An 18,901-nucleotide genomic window follows, 5' to 3' on the forward strand; every position below is an offset into this window, starting at 1 on the left:
TTCTGCTTTTATAGTTTTTAATATTTTAATAATTGTTATGTCAGGATTCCGGCAGTTACTCCAATTAAATCATGAGCCTTGAGCCACACTCCCAAAACTTCAAAGGATTTATTAGAAGTTAACATGCTGGCATTTGCCTGGGCGTAGCCAACTCTGAGATACGTAATTCACTGTCACCCTTGACCCTGCTTTCCCCCCCACTCCTCTGGGTGTATCATCCAACGAAACACGTCCATAGCCAAGAGTCATCAATCATGCTCTCCAATTAGATTTTTGTGCTGCAGAAGTTTTAGTCATCTAATCAGTCTCTGAAGAAAATATGAATGGAATGTACTTTCGATTTCACACTGCTGCCTGCTCTTTGAAACTCCCCTCCCCTTCTTTTTGTTGACAACTATAAAACGTGTATACAAAATGAGTTGTATGAGTTGACATGTTATATAACGGTTTTAGGTAATGATTGTTTTATATTTATTGTTTTATTGGATTGTTGTATGCTATCGAAAGTCACTTTCTGTGACATAAAATTGTACAGAAAAACAATACAACAGGATATAAAACAATCTAACACAAATCCCGGCTAGAATATATGTCTCTTTCCACCAAAGTAAGTAGTATGAAGAAAAAAATCCCTCTTTTCTTTTACCTTCATTTTTTCTGGAAATTGTACCTTTAATATGAGTTTCTGGAGAACAATATTAATCCTATTTTCCAATCTCCACTCTGCAAGCATTCAAATCCTCAGGGAGAGGCTAGAGTATCACTTCATACCTGCATGACAAAGAGCCTCTTCTCCCTTGTGAAGATGTGGATTCTAAGTCTACAGTCTGCATAAGGTGATGTTTAGTGGCAATATTAGAGATTTTTCAGTGAACTGCATTCACAAGTATATTACCAATTTTGGAACAAATGACACCAAGGTTCTGAAGAAAAGCCAGAATACATATTGTTCCTTGAAATAAAGAATTGCAATTTACAATTATATATGGTATATAATTGTAAGTACCATGTTTCTTTCTTTTTTGTACACAGGTATTGGATAAGAGAATTCTGGATCATGTTTAAAACAGATACCAATCTTACAAATACTATGGAAGAATTTCAGGAATTGGTGAAAGCTAATGGTGAGGAGATACACTGCCGCCTAATTGACACATCTCAAATGTGAGTGTCAATGCCTTAGTATAGAATCCCCAATAAATAAATGATATGGCCATTGAGGGGTGTGTGTGTGGGGGGGAGGAGTTGGTAATTTTTGTATGAAATGATTTCTTCATATGATTAAATGGCAGTGGTTAAACTCATACCTTTTTTTAGTTTGTAATGTATATCTGTGGTAATTATAACCATTCATTTAAATCACAGTTTGATATTATAAAAAGTGACTTATGACCATTTTTCATACTTACAACTGTTGTAGGATCCCCATGGTCATGTTATGAAAACATTGTACAATGTTGCCAGTATAACTAGGGATACTTTTTATTATTTAAAAAGCAGTATATTTTTACACTTGTGTTGTAAGCCACCCAGAGTTACTTGGATAGTAAGATGGGAAGCATAATCAATTTAATGAATAAATATTAAATTCATGCTATGAATTCAAATCTATTTTCTGGTAGTAATTGTAGAGTTGTAATTGCAGGAATATTCTTATCTTGGATGGCAAAACCTCAGGTAATGAATGTTTATAAAGCAAATACAACTCAGGCAAACAAAGTCACTAATGTAAAGGAGGATTAGAGAGAGGAAGTAAACATATGTTAGACTTTAACTAGAGATAATTAATTGTGTTAATTACTATGCTAAACAGTAATGAAAGTTAAGCAATAACCAAAGTTAACCAATGTGTATAAATGCAAGACTAGACTCCAATAAAGTTCATCATGATTCAGTTGATCATGATCAAACACCTCGACTGCCTCGTCATTACAACAGTAATATAGCATTCATCTGCTAATTCAGTCAGATGATGATACCTTATTAGATAAAAAGTGACAATTTCTTAACTTCTCAACTTTCAAATACACATAATTTTGCCATTTTAGATTTATTTGCTATAGAGATATAAGATACACTTACTAGAAATTAATAAACATTACAGTAGCACCTCTTTTCATTGCTTCTATTTGCATGATTTTGAGACAAAGGAATATGCTTGTAAATATTCTTGCTGGTAAAATTTGATTTTTCCCCCCTTCTTTTTAAGAAATGCCCGAGATTGGTCGAGAAAGGTAACCCAGAGAATAAAATCTAACAGCAGTAAGAAACGAAAGGTTTCACTGCTCTTTGATCATCTGGAACCAGAGGAGTTGTCAGATCACCTCACCTACCTTGAATTCAAGTCCTTCCGACGAATATCAGTGAGTCAATGACTTTTTATAAGTTAATTGCAATTTTAATTTATAAATAACTTATAAATTATGCAGCTCCTTTGAATAATGCATGTAGTGAGATAAGTTCAGTATAAAAAGATGAAGGCAATGAAGTAATGCTTCCGAAGCAGAATACATTTTCCATCTAATTTTACATTTCTGAGAGAAAGGAAAGAGATTGTGATGAATGTAAATTGGTGCATGCTTAATAGTATCCAGTGACCTGTTGTACAACTGACACACTTCCAATAGAATGCAAAGGTAATTAATTCAAATAATTAAGGTTAAAAAAAGCTCAAAGTTTTACTATGGAAGATATGAAAATGATAAGGAAAGGCTTTCTTTTAACAAGCACACTTCTTAAATATTTTGTTTAGAATATAGAAGCAGAGTCCATTGTCTTAAGAAAGATCTATTTCCAACATTATCTTGAATGATAATCAGGGAGAGGGCCAGTCAAGTTTCAACCAATTAAATTTCAAGGTGCACAAACAATACACACAATTGAACGGTGCACTTTCTAACATTGCCCATGCCACTGCCTATTGTTCCTATATGACTGCATTTATTGAACCACTTTTAATTCAAGACCAAATTGGAAGGAGATACTTCCAACACCTTCAAAATTTGGGGATTCTATACTAACAAATGGTTCTTTCTCATCCTACCAGTTGCAGTGCCTATGCTTGTGGAAAAACATTGAGATTAAAGCTAATAATATAAACTCAGGTGAACCAAGAAACCTGGCAGGCTCAAAACAAATGCAACTGGCCACATTGAGCCCATGGTGACCAACACATTAATTTATAGTGGTTTAAGCCAGCAAAACTAATATTTATCAGGAAGGCAAAAATGGAGTAGGATTAGTTTCTAAGCAAGGACAGATCATTATGAATATTGGTTCTTTATCTTCTTTTGCTTGAAAATGTATAGCTAAATTGCTTCAAAGCTGTGGAATGAGTCCCTGGTCAAAGAATCAATATATACTTGTCTCCTCATATGTAAGTTTAGCACTTCAGAAAAGAAACTTTAAAGATTCTCACTTAGTCATGTGTTTGTACTTTTTATTTTGAAGTCTAGTTTCAGGATTTTTCTCATGTGCGTAATTAAAATATAATGGTCATGGAAGCTGGCCACATTTTGTAAACAGCAATCGATTTACACAAAATTGATGTTTAAGCTTGTATAAAGCCCATTTTTCCATTTAGGTTAATGGTTGTTAGCTAACAACAGCCATGCCTTATTTCTTTTTTAAAAATCAGTCTTGATTGCATGGAACAGGCTACTTGGTTGCATAAGAGAGTTGATGATAAATGAATGCTATGATAATTTTATTTATGTACAAATGAAAGAACTATTTTATGCACTGAAGTAAAATAAATGAGCATTTGCTTTTGGAAGAGTATATTTCATAGTAGTGTCCATGTTCTGTTGCTTTCTTTTGTTCAGGGCATCATTCCCATAATAATTGTATCAAATATTATAAAAGCCAGGGAAGGACATTTTAAATGAGGCAATATACCTCACTGTAGATCTTACATGTAAAAATAGAGGGCAAATTTCTGTTTGTATAGAAATTGATAACTAAAACAAGAATCTGATTTTAATAGATGACTTTTTGAAGCAAATTTCATTCTGGAGATTCTTAACGTAGGAATTCTCATGAAAATACTATGTTCTAACTGGAACTATTTTATGTCCACCATAAACACCTTTAAGTGTTTACAGCATTGACATAGCATTAAGAGATTTTCTAATCAGTTTTCTAGAACATTGTTTTTTTTAAGTTGGCTAACTAGCTTCAGATTATATTTTAATAACTGTTTAAATATCCATAAACTAAGTACAGGCAGTTCTCCACTTACGACCACAATTGAGCCCAAAATTTCTGTTGCTAAGCGAGACATTTGTTAAGTGAATTTTGCCCCATTTTACAATATTTCTTGCCAGAGTTGTTAAGTGAATCACTGCAATTATTGAATTAGTAACATGGTTGTTAAGAGAATCTGACTTCCCTGTTGACTTTGTTTATCAGAAGGTCACAAAAGATGATCACATGACCTTGGGACACTGCAACCATCATAAATATAAGTCAGTTGCCAAGCATCTGAATTTTGATTACGTGACCATGGGTTGCTGTAATGATCATAAGTGTGAAAAACATTCATAAGTCACTTTTTTCAGTGCTGTTATAACTTTGAATGATCACTAAATGAACTGTTGTAAGATGAGAGGACTATCAGTAGAGGTTACGTAGAATAATTTAATGGAAAACTATATTTGTTTAAGCTGTCAATTAATGGTTACATTACCTGAAGTTTACAGATTATCAAAACTACATCATAAATGGATGTGTGAAGGACAATCCGACAATGGAACGCTCAATCACACTTTGTAACGGTATTTCACAGTGGGTACAACTAATGGTATTAAATAGACCAACACCACAGCTTCGAGCTGAAGTATTCATCAAGTTCATTCATGTGGCCCAGGTCAGCTCTGTTATGAATTGTTTTCAATTTGTTTTAGTCTTCATTTGTTCATTTAATAATTGGTGTTACATTCAATTCACTATTACCGTCATACCCCTCAAGGCTAACAGTGCCTGCTCTAAATAGGGTCTTTTAGAAGTGCTGCAGTGATCAGTCATTTCCCTTTTTTAAACAGGCTTAGCTGACATTGCCAGTATTGTTGGGATGGGGGCTGAATGGATTGATACTGAGTATTGTATTGTGAGAAATGCACCAAAGCTGCCAAGAACATTGATACCAGTGTCCCTAGAAATATGGGAAAAGGAAATGGGCAAGATAAACATATGCCTGGGCGGGCGGAAATCTCTTGGAGCATGAGGCTGGATATCCATCTGTTTATATTAGATACCAATTCTAGGTCTTTTATCTTATCAGATCATGTTTCCTATTGGGCGGGGGGGGAGTCAACATTAAAAGATCTGTAAACTAAAAAAAAAGCATTTATCTAACTCAGGGCAAGTGGGTTAGATAACTACAGAGCAAAATTTTGTTAATAACACTGAATACAATGTATTTAAAGCTGTTTTAGGAAAAAGTTCCTTTAAGTATTATTGAGATAATACTCAGTTCAATTATATTAATCAAAAATACTATATTTTTTAATGAAACAATTGTACTGGCATTTTTTTTTAAATACAGAAACTTCATCAGTTGCAAAATTTCAACACATTAATGGCTGTAATAGGGGGTCTTTGCCACAGTTCCATCTCTAGACTTAAAGAAACAAGTTCTCATGTTCCTCATGATATCCATAAGGTTAGTTGTGTTTTTTTCCTGGTTTTTGTTTATTTCACAATATCCGTAATAAAGCTGTGCAAGCAGTTTAGAAAGACACTAAGCAAAGTGAGCTCCAATTTTCTGAATGTGCTGTTGCAAATGTTTAGGCACTGTTTCCTCTTGCCAAGTTACTTTATTTATTTATTTATTTATTTGATTTGCCAATTGTTTACAAGATAATAAGTATAAGTGTATACATAGTTGTGAATACATGAAATGGGTACATATAAGAAAAATAAAAGAAGAATAAGAGAAACAATAGGACAGGGACGGTAGGCACGTTGGTGCGCTTATGCACGCCCCCTACAGACCTCTTAGGAAAGGGGTGAGGTCAATAGTAGACAGTCTAAGGTTAAAGTTTTTGGGGTTTGGGGAAGAAACTACAGAGTCAGGTAGAGTATTCCAGACATTGACCACTTCATTTTGGTGGCAATTCCACTGGAAAACTCTTTGTCATATATGTACACATGCTGAGATGGTATCTTGTCATTTCACACCTTGAGCCACAGATTGGACAAAATCTCTGCCATTTTGTTATGCATTCCTGTGAATGATTTGCAGAGTTTTAATTAATATACCATATTTTGACTATTAAGGCCATTGAAGACCATTCACCAATGTGTTGTCCAAGATTAATACATGATAAAGATGATGAACTTCATGAATATTTAAAAATCATTATTCTATTGAGAAATTTAGAAATAATAATTAAGTTGTTCTGGCCAAAGTTTGCCACTGAAATGGTATTTTCAAAAAGTGATAGTTTATATAGGATTGGGGTATATGATTGCAAAATGCTTGAATATATGTCTGAAATGACTATAACACTAAGCACATAATTTAATAATACATATAAAAACATGTCATAATGACTCTGGGAAGAGGAACTGCAAATTTAGATTAACTGAATCTGGGTAAGTGACTTTAATCTTAAATTTGATGACTGAAATTCTAATTTGTGAGGCTGACTTTCAATGGACTATAGCAGTGGTTAATTTAAATTGAAAGCAGAGACTTTTAATCATTTCTTTGCAGTTATGTTCAAGTTTGTGAATTTATTCTTATGCTTAATTACTACTGGGCATTATATCAAAACATAGATATTATACTCGTGTTTCATTGCAAACTTGCTACAGCAATTTATTTATTATACTAAAGTGAACCCAAATTATGAACAAAGCTGACTGAATTTGCTTTTGTTGGTTTGCTTTTAGATATTCAATGAAATGACTGAATTGCTGTCATCTGGTAGGAATTATGATAATTATAGACGTGCTTATAATGAGTGCAGTAACTTTAAAATCCCTATTCTTGGAGTACACCTGAAAGATTTAATTTCTCTCTATGAAGCTGTGCCAGATTACTTGGAAGATAAAAGAATTAATATGCACAAATTGTATTCTTTGTATAATCATGTCAATGAATTGATACAGTTGCAAGAGACAGGTCCCCCTCTGGAAGCTAACAAAGATCTTGTCCATCTCCTTACAGTAAGTCTCTATATTTATAGATTGTGTTTTATGTAATCTGCTTTTACTTTTTTAAAAGTCACACCAGCCTGAGCTATTTTAAATAGCTCAGACACTTTGAAAGTCTCTGCTCAACTCTATATAATGCAAATATTTAACTGATAGGAAAGCAATTCTTGTCATTTCTGGAAAAAAAAACCAATGTTAATTTGTTTTCTACATACTCTGTGGTTCCACTGTTTGTGAGCTAGCTCTCTTCAGATCAGCTTGAGCAGTCAAAGAGGAAGATTGTAGGAACAATAACAATTATATATTAATTTGCCCATGATCGTTTCCTGATTCATTGTGATATTTTCTGGAATCTAGGACAAGGAAGAGAATTGTAGTTGTCTTTCCTAATATCACAACTGTGAGCAGATATCACAGATGGAATAAGGCCTCTGACAGGAAGTTATTTGATTGAATTGGAAAGTTTACATCCCATGAAACTGAAATCCTCATATGTAATCTATTAAGATTTGAAAGTGGATAACTTTCCTTCAAAGTGGATCTGAACTATTTAGACACTGCTTACATTTCCAATATTTTTTGTTTTCAGAAAAAATATATTTAAAATGAGAGTAGAGTTTGAATAATTTGCTTTGGGAGTAAGGTCAATTGCTGATATATCAGCTGGAAAAATGTGTTCATTTTTTTCTTGTGATGTCTAGGTTCATGATACCTAGGTGTTTGTCTTATATTAGAGACAGATTCAGAAAAACAACATTTTTGAAGAGCACTATAGCATTTTGAAGTAACTGTTCTTGTGTTTATTTTCAGTTGTCACTTGACCTTTATTATACAGAAGATGAAATTTATGAACTTTCATATGCACGAGAGCCAAGAAGTCACCGGGCTGCAGTAAGAAATTTTGCTCCAAAACAGGATGTAGAGATAATTTAATTATATTACAACAACAATTATAAATAATTTAATATAACCTATAGTAGTAATTATTAAATAAGTACAATGCAAATACACTTATATGTTGCAAACATACATTTATATGTCACAATAGCAGTATTAGCTACTAATATATATACTATTAATGGCAAAAATTTAATTGGCAGTCAAAAGTAACAACAATAACACCAAAAACTTTTCTTAGCCAGTCAGTGTGCTACAACAGGGAAGCTTCCATTTAGACCTCACTTAGCTTTCTTGAAGGGAAGAGGCATGTGAAAGTAGAGATTCAAGGCATTTTTAAAATTACGATTTATCTGTTAAGCATAACAATCAGAGGATATAATACAAACAAGCCAAAAATATTGCCCTGCTAGTAAAATACTGTAGTAGTTACACAATAATCTTTAACCATGCCATCATTTTTAACAGTCTTGACCAGAAGAGTCTGCAAGGGCTATAAAATGAGAACTAGAGCTGCATGTGCTAATGAAATCATAAATACGAAACATTGCCAAATCACAAAATATCTATGTTTAGAAACTTCTGACCCCGCAGTTTCTTTTTCACAAGATCAGCAGTATCTTGGAAAAGGCCAATCCAAACTTCACACCATCAGCAATAATGGCAAGGGGTGGTGGTTGTAAATATATTTTTAAGAGACCTTCCAAAGCTGAAGGTCTTAAATAATAAAAATTATAATAAAGCTGACTGTCTTCTTTGTATTTCAGGATTGGGCAACTCCCAATTTGTTTTTGTGACTTTCAGAGCGTTCCTTTCCTCAGTAATGCCTCCACTTCTGGTGACATTAGTTCTGTGCCCCCTCAGAAATACTTTTTTTTCACAAGTTGCTGAAAAAAAGAGGATAGATTATGATCCACTAATTTGCAATTCCCTTTTTACCTTTTTCAAAGGCAATGCTTCACTAGAGGTACTTTGCTGTATGGTAGTGGCTAATAATGCTATCCAGTGTTGTCCTGGATTGAGATTTCCAGACACAGTATTAATAAAAGTGTAGTTTTGATAATATGGGAAATTAATTAAATTTATGTACCACTCAACTCTCAGCAACTCTACATAAAATATGTAAGATAAAATATTATTAAGGTTGAATTACCCAAACTATCTGGCAGTTTCACTTTATTAATGCTTAGTAATACCATACTAAATATTGAAATATTATAAACATATAACTGTTTTTAAACATTTATGAATGCTTTTCCTCAATAAATATCCAAATACATTTTACTTTTTTAGCCATTGACACCTTGTAAACCACCAGTTGTAGCAGATTGGGCATCTGGAATTGCACCCAAACCTGATCCAAAGATAATTAGTAAGCATGTCCAGAGAATGGTAGATGTAAGTATGCTATTTTATTTATTATAAATGTTTTGAGTAGTCTTCTGGGTTTTGATTCATGGTATGTTAGTTATGGGGTTCATTGCAGAATTCCCATTTCTATTAGGATATTACTAGAAAATATGTTTGTACTATTGCTGTGCTTCTAGATCTTAATACCTTTTTTTTCATTTACTGTATTTCATTCCAATCATTTGTTTGGATACCCCTGTAAAAGCACTTTTTCAAACAAAGAGGCTAGGAAAGATATATGGCAACCCCCTATCTATATACTATCATTCCCAGGGGTATTAGGCCATTATGCACTTACACTAAATAAAATCTAGCATTGGGCTTCATGATAAGATGTTGTTTGCTGTCTAGTTTAACCCTTTGTCTCAATTCCTGATGTGAAGGAACATTTCTGCTGGCAGCTCCCCATGATACAAATCCAGAGAAGTGAATTTCAGAGTAACTTAAATTAACACTTTTTTTTTTTTTACACCATTGCAAATGCAAATCTAAGACCTGGCTACAAAACTTTGAAAAATGTGCGTAAACTCAGAGTAAATGGTTAAGGCACCAGACTAGAAAGCAGGAGACTCTAAGTTTTATATTTAGTTATATTTCATGTTTCTAGTCCCATCTTAGCCATAAAAGTGACTGGGTGTCTTTGGGTCAGTTCCTCTCTCTCAGCCTAACCCACCTCGCAGGATTGTTGTTATAAGGAAAGGTTTGTTGGATATGTTTGCTGCCATGAGTTGTTTATAAAAATAATAAAGGTGGAATACAAATAAATAAAAAGTATTTTAACAATTAAAGGTAAAGAAAGATAGCACTGCACAAAAAGGCATTTGTATCATTTGATGTTAGAACAAAATTATTTGCCAAGTTAGGAAATTTATATGACATTTTAAAATAAATACTTGACTAATCTGCATGTTGTATATTATATATTATGCAGAGGACTAAGTGGAGGCCTTATATTTTAGTAGAGAGTGCAGAAGCTAAGTACTGCATATAAATTAAACACTTTTAAATGCCAGATAATTTTTAATGAATTTAGAGAAAAGGCGAAATTGATTTTTTTTTCATTATATGGTACCATTCTAAAAAGTATTTTAAAATTAAACCATATAAAACATCCAAATCTCTATATAGCTATTTGTATATTAAATGCTATTTCATAGAACTAGAAGGAACAATATAGCCAATATAATCCAATTTCCTAGTCAATTAAGGGAACTGCAAGTGGTATTTGATTTATTTCAATTACAGCTTTTCTTATTTTCCTATTACTTCATGCAGTCTGTTTTTAAAAATTATGACCATGATCAGGATGGATATATTTCTCAAGAAGAATTTGAGAAGATTGCTGCAAGCTTTCCTTTCTCCTTTTGTGTAATGGATAAGGACAGGTATTTACTAATAAATGTTCTCTGATTATGTTTATATGTATATCATTATTTAAAGAAAGTATTGGATTTGTATAATATCTCACAGAATTGTACATATTTATATTTTCTCCTTTTGAAGCCTTAAGTTTGATTTTCACTCGGGATGGGATTTTCAAGATCATTCCTTGAGCTTTTGACCAGTTGACAAGGCTTTTCTACTCTCTTTGTGTGGTTGTTGGATAATGTCAGGGAAAAGCTTGGTTTCAAATAACTAACCTTAGAGCATGTTTATAAATGCTTTTATATTTAAAGTGTACATTTTTCCTCCTCCTTTAAGCTTGTTCATTCTCTCAGTCACTTAGAATTCATATAGTGCAATTTGAAGGTACAGTGCTAGTAATTATTCCCCGGCCTGCTTCTTTGTTTTCATAATTGTACAGCATGTTCAGGATTTTTTGTGAAGGCTGTTTCTCAAGCTGGTTTTGAAGAACTATTAAGGAGCCCTTGTGATCTCTTTGGCAGGATTGTGTAGGGTGTGTGCCTGTGTGTTTCGTGTACTTCTAGATATTCTTTGCTGTGAAATTGAATTAGTGCTTTTATATTAATGAGCTGGCAGATGTGTGGCTGAATTGAAATGAAGGGGGGAGACACTATTAACTCCTTCTGCTTTAGATGCATTAAGCCTCAATTGACCTTTTTGTTTGTTTGTTTGCAGGGAAGGTCTGATTAGCAGGGATGAAATAACAGCCTATTTCATGAGGGCCAGTTCAATCTATTCAAAATTAGGTCTTGGCTTTGCCCACAATTTCCAGGAGACCACTTACCTAAAGCCGACATTCTGTGACAACTGTGCTGGATTTGTAAGCATGGGGATAGGGGGTATTTGAAAAGTAAAATTATATCTCATAATGTGTGTAACAAATTGTTATCAAGAACTGTTCGGTTGCAATAGTATCTCCAGCTTTTTGTTACTATGGAATTTGTTTCATTTCATTTTTGTGCCTTTAATACTTTAATTACTGTTAATCAGAATGGGCCATATCCTCATTAAGGAGGTGCATGCTTTGCATAATTAAGGTTTTAGGCAGGAGTGGGATTCAAATTTTTAACAACCGGTTCTGTCGGCATGGCTTAGGTGGTGGGTGTGGCTTGGTGGTCATGTTATTGGCTGGGTGTGGCCAACTCAATATCACTCACATCGAGGCACTCATCTCCTGCCCTGGCCTCTCATGACTGTGGGGATGTTGCAACAGTCGTAAGTGTGAAAAATGGTCATAAGTCACTTTTTTCAGTGCCATTGTAATTTTGAATGGTCACTCCACACAAGCAAAGTACCAGCAAAGGAGGGGGAAAATACTCCAGGAATGTTCCTGAGACAGGAAGTCTAGTCCTGCCAAGAATGTCATAAGGGTTAACGGAGAGGCAGTTTCTGTAAGTAACACCAGAATGTTTCCCTCCTGCCTTCCTTACAGGATTAGGCCAGTAATATCTTCTAATAACCGGTTCTCTGAATTGCTTTGAATGTTAACAACCTGTTCTAAAGAATAGGTGTGAACTGGTAGAATCCCACCCCTGGTTTTAGGTCAAATTTCAGAAATTTTCAGTTTTAGCTGTGGAGCTCTGTAAATTCTGAAAAATTGCTGCTGCCACATCATATTAACCATTGGTCTGATTTAATGGAAGCATCGTTCCATCATGGAATTCAATAGTATTGAATGTAAATAGTATATGTCAACATGTAGATGTCCTATGAAGGCAATGACTAGGCCTTCTAACCTTCTATAAAATGGCTGCATCATGTGTCATTAAGCTTTGAAAATATATTTGATTATTGAAACATCTGTGTTCTTACCAAAGGAAGCTTAATATGATATCTCAGAGCTCTTACTAATCTCCAGACAGTTGACTTTTTGTTTCATAGCCTTCACTTATAATTTATGGCAGCAGTTCCTGATATCTTCATGAGAAGAAGATTTAACTGTCCCTGACTATAATACTTGATAAGAACCATTTAAGCCATCTAGTTTAACTTTTCTATGCATAGGAATCAAAATTAAAGCAACCAGTTGCTACCTAACCTACTCTTAAACACATTAACAAAACAAAACCATCACTTTGGTTAATTGTTCTACAACTGTAGAACAGCTGTTACTGTTAAGGATTATATTTAACAGTTAGTACTTTGCCTTCCTTTAACTTAAATCTTTTATTGTGTGTCCTGCACTTTGGAATGAGACAGGAAAAATATGACTTTCTTTGATGTGATACCCTTTCAAGTATTTGAAGAGTGCTTTCATATCCTCATTCCACAAAATAATGTTTACTAAAAGCTAAACATACCCACCTCCTTTGATTCTCTTCCTAGTTTTAGTTTCTTATGTCCTTCTCTAAATCTGTTCCTATTTATTTGTCTGAATCCTTATTAAGGTGTAATGCCTAGAATTAGATACAGTAGTTGGGGTAGGAGTCTGATCAAAGCAGAATAAAATGGAATTATTACTACTTATGATTTGGAAATCATGCTTTTTTTAACATAGCCTAAAATGTAATTTGCCTTCATTATATTAAAATCTTTTGCCTTCTTTGCAACTATATCATTCAGTTTTCAAACTGCAATTCTAAGACCTCTTTTGAAAGTAATTTTGCTAAATCATTGCTAAATCATTGAGCAAAACTCCCTGTCTCCCTTATTGTAACTGTGCATTTGATTTTGTTTTCTAAGTGAAAAACTTTGTAATTATATTTCTTAAATTTCATTCTGTTACTTACATTATACCAGTATTTCTCAAACCTACTTGATTATTGTTTTTCATTTAATTTCTCTCATGTGGTATATTACCAATCCCCCAATTTTTGTTATTTTGCAAATTTGATAAGTGTTTCTTCTACTTCACCATTCAAAATAATAATAAAAAAGAGTAAAATTCCAGGATTGATACTTTTTTTTAATAAGAATTTTATTAATTTTCAATAAACAAACATGCACATACAAAATACAAAACATAAAAACATAAAACTTCTTTTTGGAAAGCGGCTTAGTCCCGGGTTACATCTTTTTGTGCAGACATAAATTCAAATTCATGCTCACATTATATACCATTTCCTATCTTATTTACCATTCTACGTTTTCTATATAGCTTTTCCCCTCTTTTCACTCTCTTAATTCTATTTTATTTATTTCATCTCAATTTAAATCATTATGCTTATATCTTTTGTCTGTTTCAATTATCTATTATCTTTTCTCATTGTCACAAAATTTCTCCTGTAATCACTGATTGAAGTATGACACCTTTATATCTTTCCCCTAAATAACACTTAAAATAATATATAATTTTCATTCTGATTCTGCTTAGTACACTCTCCAGTTTTCTAACATTATTTCAAATACAAATACAACAATACAATCTTATGTACTTTTGCAGAATCTCTTTTTAGATTATATTTTTACCCATTATCTCTGAATGAATCCTGTTTCTTTACATCTTGTTTCAAACCTTTGTAACTTCTCTTCCCTTTTCCCCTTTCTTTCTTTTCCAATCTAGTCTTTTTACCCCCTTGTTTAATCTCCACCCTCTTAATCTCCACCCTCTTCTGTATTCCTCTTTTCTGTTGCTTTCTAACATTGTAATGATTTTTCATCCTATTTTTCCCTTTTTTGGTTGTTTTTTTAAGTCTTAATTTCTCCTTTCTCTTTCCCCTCTTTCCCTTTTCTTCCCCAATTAGAGTTGCTTGTTCATTAAAGATGGCTTCTTCTTCATCCCAATCTCTTTGTTCTTGAAGTTTCTGATATGTAGAAATCGCCATTTCTGAAAAATGAAAAACAGATCCAGAAGACCCCTTCCCATCTTGTTCCTCCTCTTTTAGCTTTTTAAATTCCATTTTCAGATCATCAACAAATAGTACCATTGTGAAAAAATTTTAAAACAACCCAAATGCTATTAGTCTTTCAAATAATAGTTTCCAAAGTCACCAAGCAATCCAAATACACACAAACTGTTTCATTTAAACACTTCCTTCTTTTTATACTTTCTCTTCCTGGGGTTACAGTTGCAAAGTTCCAGTTAAAATATATCTTTTAGAAGTCTTGTTACAATTTAGCTCTAGTCTTATAAGTTCCAAGCAGCCTCCTCCAGCAGAATCTTAATATTAATTATTTTCCTCTCTCTTCCCACTTATAGCAAAAAAAAAAGTTTTTTTTATTTTTTCCCCAAGGTTTAGAAATCTTTATTGTCCCCTTGGCTTTACCTGTTGATGCCAAAGCGGGCTTTTCTGATTTCCATCTGCTATCACTGTAAGGAAGGAGAGTGAGAGAAAAAAAACTTTCCCTTTTACTTTCGTTCGCCGCTTTTTCCGTCTTCTTTGGGAGTGATGTATCTTTAGTAAAATTTAAATTCCAGGGTATTTAAATGTTCCTTATTGTCCCGGGTCAGCCAGTAACTTTCACTTCAAACTTCCTCCTGCACAATTCTTATCCGGCTGAAGGCTTCTTTGTGGCGGCCATTGCTGACCGCCGCTCCACCGCCTTCAGAAAAGGGAGTTAAGCCGGCTGAGGAGGGGGGTTGCGATTCCCCCGGACCCCTGCCTGGTTCTCCCCTATCTTCAGCTACCCCTACGGGGTAACTATAGCCTCCAAATCCGACTGGATCGGGGGCACTCCAGCAGCGAGAGCGGCAGAAACCGCGCACGATCGCGGATTCCTGCCGCCGCCAAAGCCTTGCAAACCGGAAATCCAAAATTCCAGGATTAATACTTGTGGCACCCCACTTAACACCTTTTTTCAATTTGATGATGAACCATTGATGAGTGCTCTTTGAGTGTGATTTACAAGCTATTTAGTTTGCCATGCCATCCATCCACATTTAAATAATAAGCATATTATAGGTACATTGACAAATTCTTTGCTGAAGTCAGAATATACCTATAGTATCCCTGCAATTTATGAAGGAAATTAACTAATCAAAAAAAGTTACAGGGTCTGGCTAGATTTGTTAGTCTGACTATATTAACAAATCTATTATTACTTCTGATAATTGCTGCATTTTATTTATTTATTTGTTTGATTTGATTTGTCAGTTGCTTACAAGATAATAGGTATAAGTATAAACATGAGTAAGAATACATAATTTTGTAATGTTTGCAATGTTTTGTAGACTTATACTTTTAGTATTTCTAAAATCTTGTCAAATATTGATGCCACAGATCATGGTTCTTCCTCTCCCGTTTCTGTTTTTTGTACATAAATTCAGATTTTCATTCTTTCAGTCATCTTGTCCATTGTTTTTTGAGAATATCTCAAAGGTAATACATAAATAATTTCAGTATCTTAGGAAGTGATTCATTTTTTCCTAGAGATTGAAGTAAAGCAATATTCCTAATCGTGTTTCTGTCAGCTTCAAAGTTTAGTCCTTCATTTTGTGTTTCACTATTTCTTAGTAGAGTACATATTTTGTTGAAGAATACTGAACTAAACAGGAATTTGATAGTTCTGTGTTTGCTTTGTTTCCTGCTACACTTTTGTGTTCTTTACATATCAGTTGATCTTTTGTTTTCCATTGTACATACCTGAAAAGACCCTTTTTGTTATTAGCATTCTTTACTAGTTTCAGTGCATTCTGCATTTTCCCTTTCCTGACACAGTTCTAGAGTTTTCTGTTTATATGATTTCTTTGTAATTTGATGCTACTTCAATTTTCTGTATGTATCCTTCCCCCCTAGTTTTCACTAAACTTTTTGTACAGCTACATTGATATCTACCACAGTGCTTTTCATTGGAATTTTTGCACTTGTGCTTTTGACATCTCTTACTTTAGAAATTTACATCCATCTTGAGTTTTTTCCCTCTTAGCTTCATCTACTGTGGGATCCTATTATCATTGCTTTAAGTTTATTAATATTTAAATTTATGCATTTAAAATCCAGGTGCTTTTTACAGCATTGCCAAATTCATTCACTTAGACTTATAAACAGGAATGCATACACTGTAACTCTAATACATGCATCCTATGTATGTATTAGAATTACATACCTTCCTTTCTGTTGCTTCAGTTCTTGGAACAAAGTATATTGTTCATTTGCTATATTTCAATCATAACAGTGTCTTCAGATGATTCATTATACCCGTTAAATCATATATTTTCTTCTATACTACAAGCTCAAACTCTTTTTGGTTATTTACCATATTCTGGGTATGAATATGAAGACATGCAAGGCTACCCATTTCTAACACTTTTAATCTCAGGGATGATTTAATAGTATTATCCTAATACTATTGAGACCTCTTGGTAAAAACAGCTTTTTGAATTCCTTGCACTGAAAGTAGCTGTAATATATATCAGGAAAAAAGATCAGTATTTAAATCTTGATAATGGTCCATAGACCAGTAACTAACTGTTCTTAAACTTGTATAAATTAAGTTGAAACACTTGTATCTTCTCTTGATCATTTTAAATGCTGTTCACAAATCAAAATGCTATGAAAATTGTAGAGAATGGTTAATAATTAGCTAAGATAAATATAGATTCAGAATATTTTAGGTTGTGTCCATTATATCATACTGTTTTGGAAAGATTTTTTATTTTTTTTCGGGGGGGAAGAGGCTTTCTTCTTTCATTGGTTTCCTGCATGGCATTTTTACCTGCTTATATTGAGGGAAAATACTGTTTTGAAATAGAAATAGAAATAGCCATACATCTTACATTTTTGATGATTTCATGAAACTGAACTTTGAAATAAGAGTTAAAACACCTCTTAAATGTATGATTTAACTTGAATGCCATATTATAATGTGTTTTTCCTTATCTTTTTAGCTTTGGGGTGTTATTAAACAAGGATATAGGTGCAAAGGTAAAATAACTTTGAGTTCAATCATCTTTGATTGCAAATTGTCCATTGTTGTATCCCATTTTTCATTTGAATAACAGATTTAAAATTATTTAAGGAATAGGATTTTTAGCATAAATAAACTAGAACATAAAAATTTCCCTATCTATGTTGCTCCATTGCTTTGTTCGTTTCCTGGGTAACTGCAAAATCTGGGAGGAAACAATTGGGAAAATATGCAGAGATTGTTACATCACTTCATGTTCATCTTAGATTATTAACTGGCAGGTGATTTTATTAAAAGGTATAATTTGACTTTTAGTTAAGTAGCAATGCCATGTAATACTGTTCTATATTTTGATTGCTTAAAAGTATACTTTAAATGCATTAAAGGTATGAAAAGGGCTTATCCCTGTTAAAACCCACATAGCCCTGAATTACAGTTCATGTAGTGTTTCCTTGGTCTTTGCAAAATTTGGAAAGAACAGAACAGAACAACAGAGTTAGAAGGGATCTTGAAGGTCTTCTAGTCGAACCCCCTGCTCCGCTAGGAAAGCCTATACCATTTCAAATGGTTGTCCAATCTTCTCTTAAAAACTTCCAGTGTTGGAGCATTCACAACCTCTGGAGGCAAGTTGTTCCACTGATTAATTGTTCTAACTGTCAGGAAATTCCTCCTTAGTTCTAGGTTGCTTCTCTCCTTGACTAGGTTCCACCATTGCTTCTACCCTCAGATGCTTTGGAGAATAGCCTGACTCCCTCTTCCTTGTGGCAACCCCTGAGATATTGGAACCCTGCTATCATGTTACCCATAGTCTTTCTGTTCATTAAACTCACCAGTTTAATTTAGGAAGTAGGAAAGGAGTTGAGGTAGAAGAGTAATTAATATGTGGGATTAGTATTTTACTTTTTGCCACTAAGCTAGTAAGCTGACTTTGTTTTTATTTGTTTGAAGACTGTGGAATGAACTGTCATAAGCAATGCAAGGATCTAGTTGTATTTGAATGCAAGAGAAGACCCAAAATGACAGCTGTGGATAACAGTCCAGCATCAGCTCTTGCATCTAGCCTCTGTCCCATGGGACTTAAAGAGCATATGCATGGTAAGTTCAGTTTAATGAAACATTTTGGTATCATTTGTTACTCAATAGTTTGTCTATTTTTTAAGAATAATAATAGTTAAGATTAATATGTATTAATAAGATTAATAGTGATTAATCTTAAGATTAATAATGTTTTTCAAAATGGCCT

At 33.5% G+C, this 18,901-nt stretch overlaps 1 protein-coding gene and 1 long non-coding RNA gene across 4 annotated transcripts in view; one reads left to right on the plus strand and one right to left on the minus strand.

The window, feature by feature from the left end:
- Positions 1-18,901, minus strand: part of LOC148133404 (uncharacterized) — a 240,444-nt gene that overhangs the window by 208,784 nt on the left and 12,759 nt on the right. The gene's annotated exons all lie outside the window — the stretch shown is intronic.
- The window catches only part of RASGRP1 (RAS guanyl releasing protein 1), a 58,992-nt gene that overhangs the window by 29,692 nt on the left and 10,399 nt on the right, over positions 1-18,901 (plus strand). For 2 of the 3 annotated variants that reach the window (XM_026664554.2, XM_087951737.1), the window contains exons 2-12: positions 1,033-1,164; positions 2,210-2,363; positions 4,694-4,867; positions 5,546-5,662; positions 6,898-7,173; positions 7,972-8,052; positions 9,352-9,456; positions 10,744-10,853; positions 11,548-11,692; positions 17,639-17,675; positions 18,607-18,753. In XM_026664554.2, coding sequence (XP_026520339.1) covers positions 1,058-1,164; positions 2,210-2,363; positions 4,694-4,867; positions 5,546-5,662; positions 6,898-7,173; positions 7,972-8,052; positions 9,352-9,456; positions 10,744-10,853; positions 11,548-11,692; positions 17,639-17,675; positions 18,607-18,753 — 1,453 coding nt within the window. In that variant the 5' untranslated portion in view covers positions 1,033-1,057. The remainder of the gene's footprint in view (positions 1-1,032; positions 1,165-2,209; positions 2,364-4,693; positions 4,868-5,545; positions 5,663-6,897; positions 7,174-7,971; positions 8,053-9,351; positions 9,457-10,743; positions 10,854-11,547; positions 11,693-17,638; positions 17,676-18,606; positions 18,754-18,901) is intronic. The other variant, XM_087951736.1, reaches the window with a different exon arrangement.

The sequence above is a fragment of the Notechis scutatus genome, chromosome 1 (assembly GCF_049901735.1).
Source record: "Notechis scutatus isolate UNSWTSFEM ecotype Mainland chromosome 1, rNotScu1.2, whole genome shotgun sequence".
Lineage (NCBI taxonomy): Eukaryota > Metazoa > Chordata > Lepidosauria > Squamata > Elapidae > Notechis > Notechis scutatus.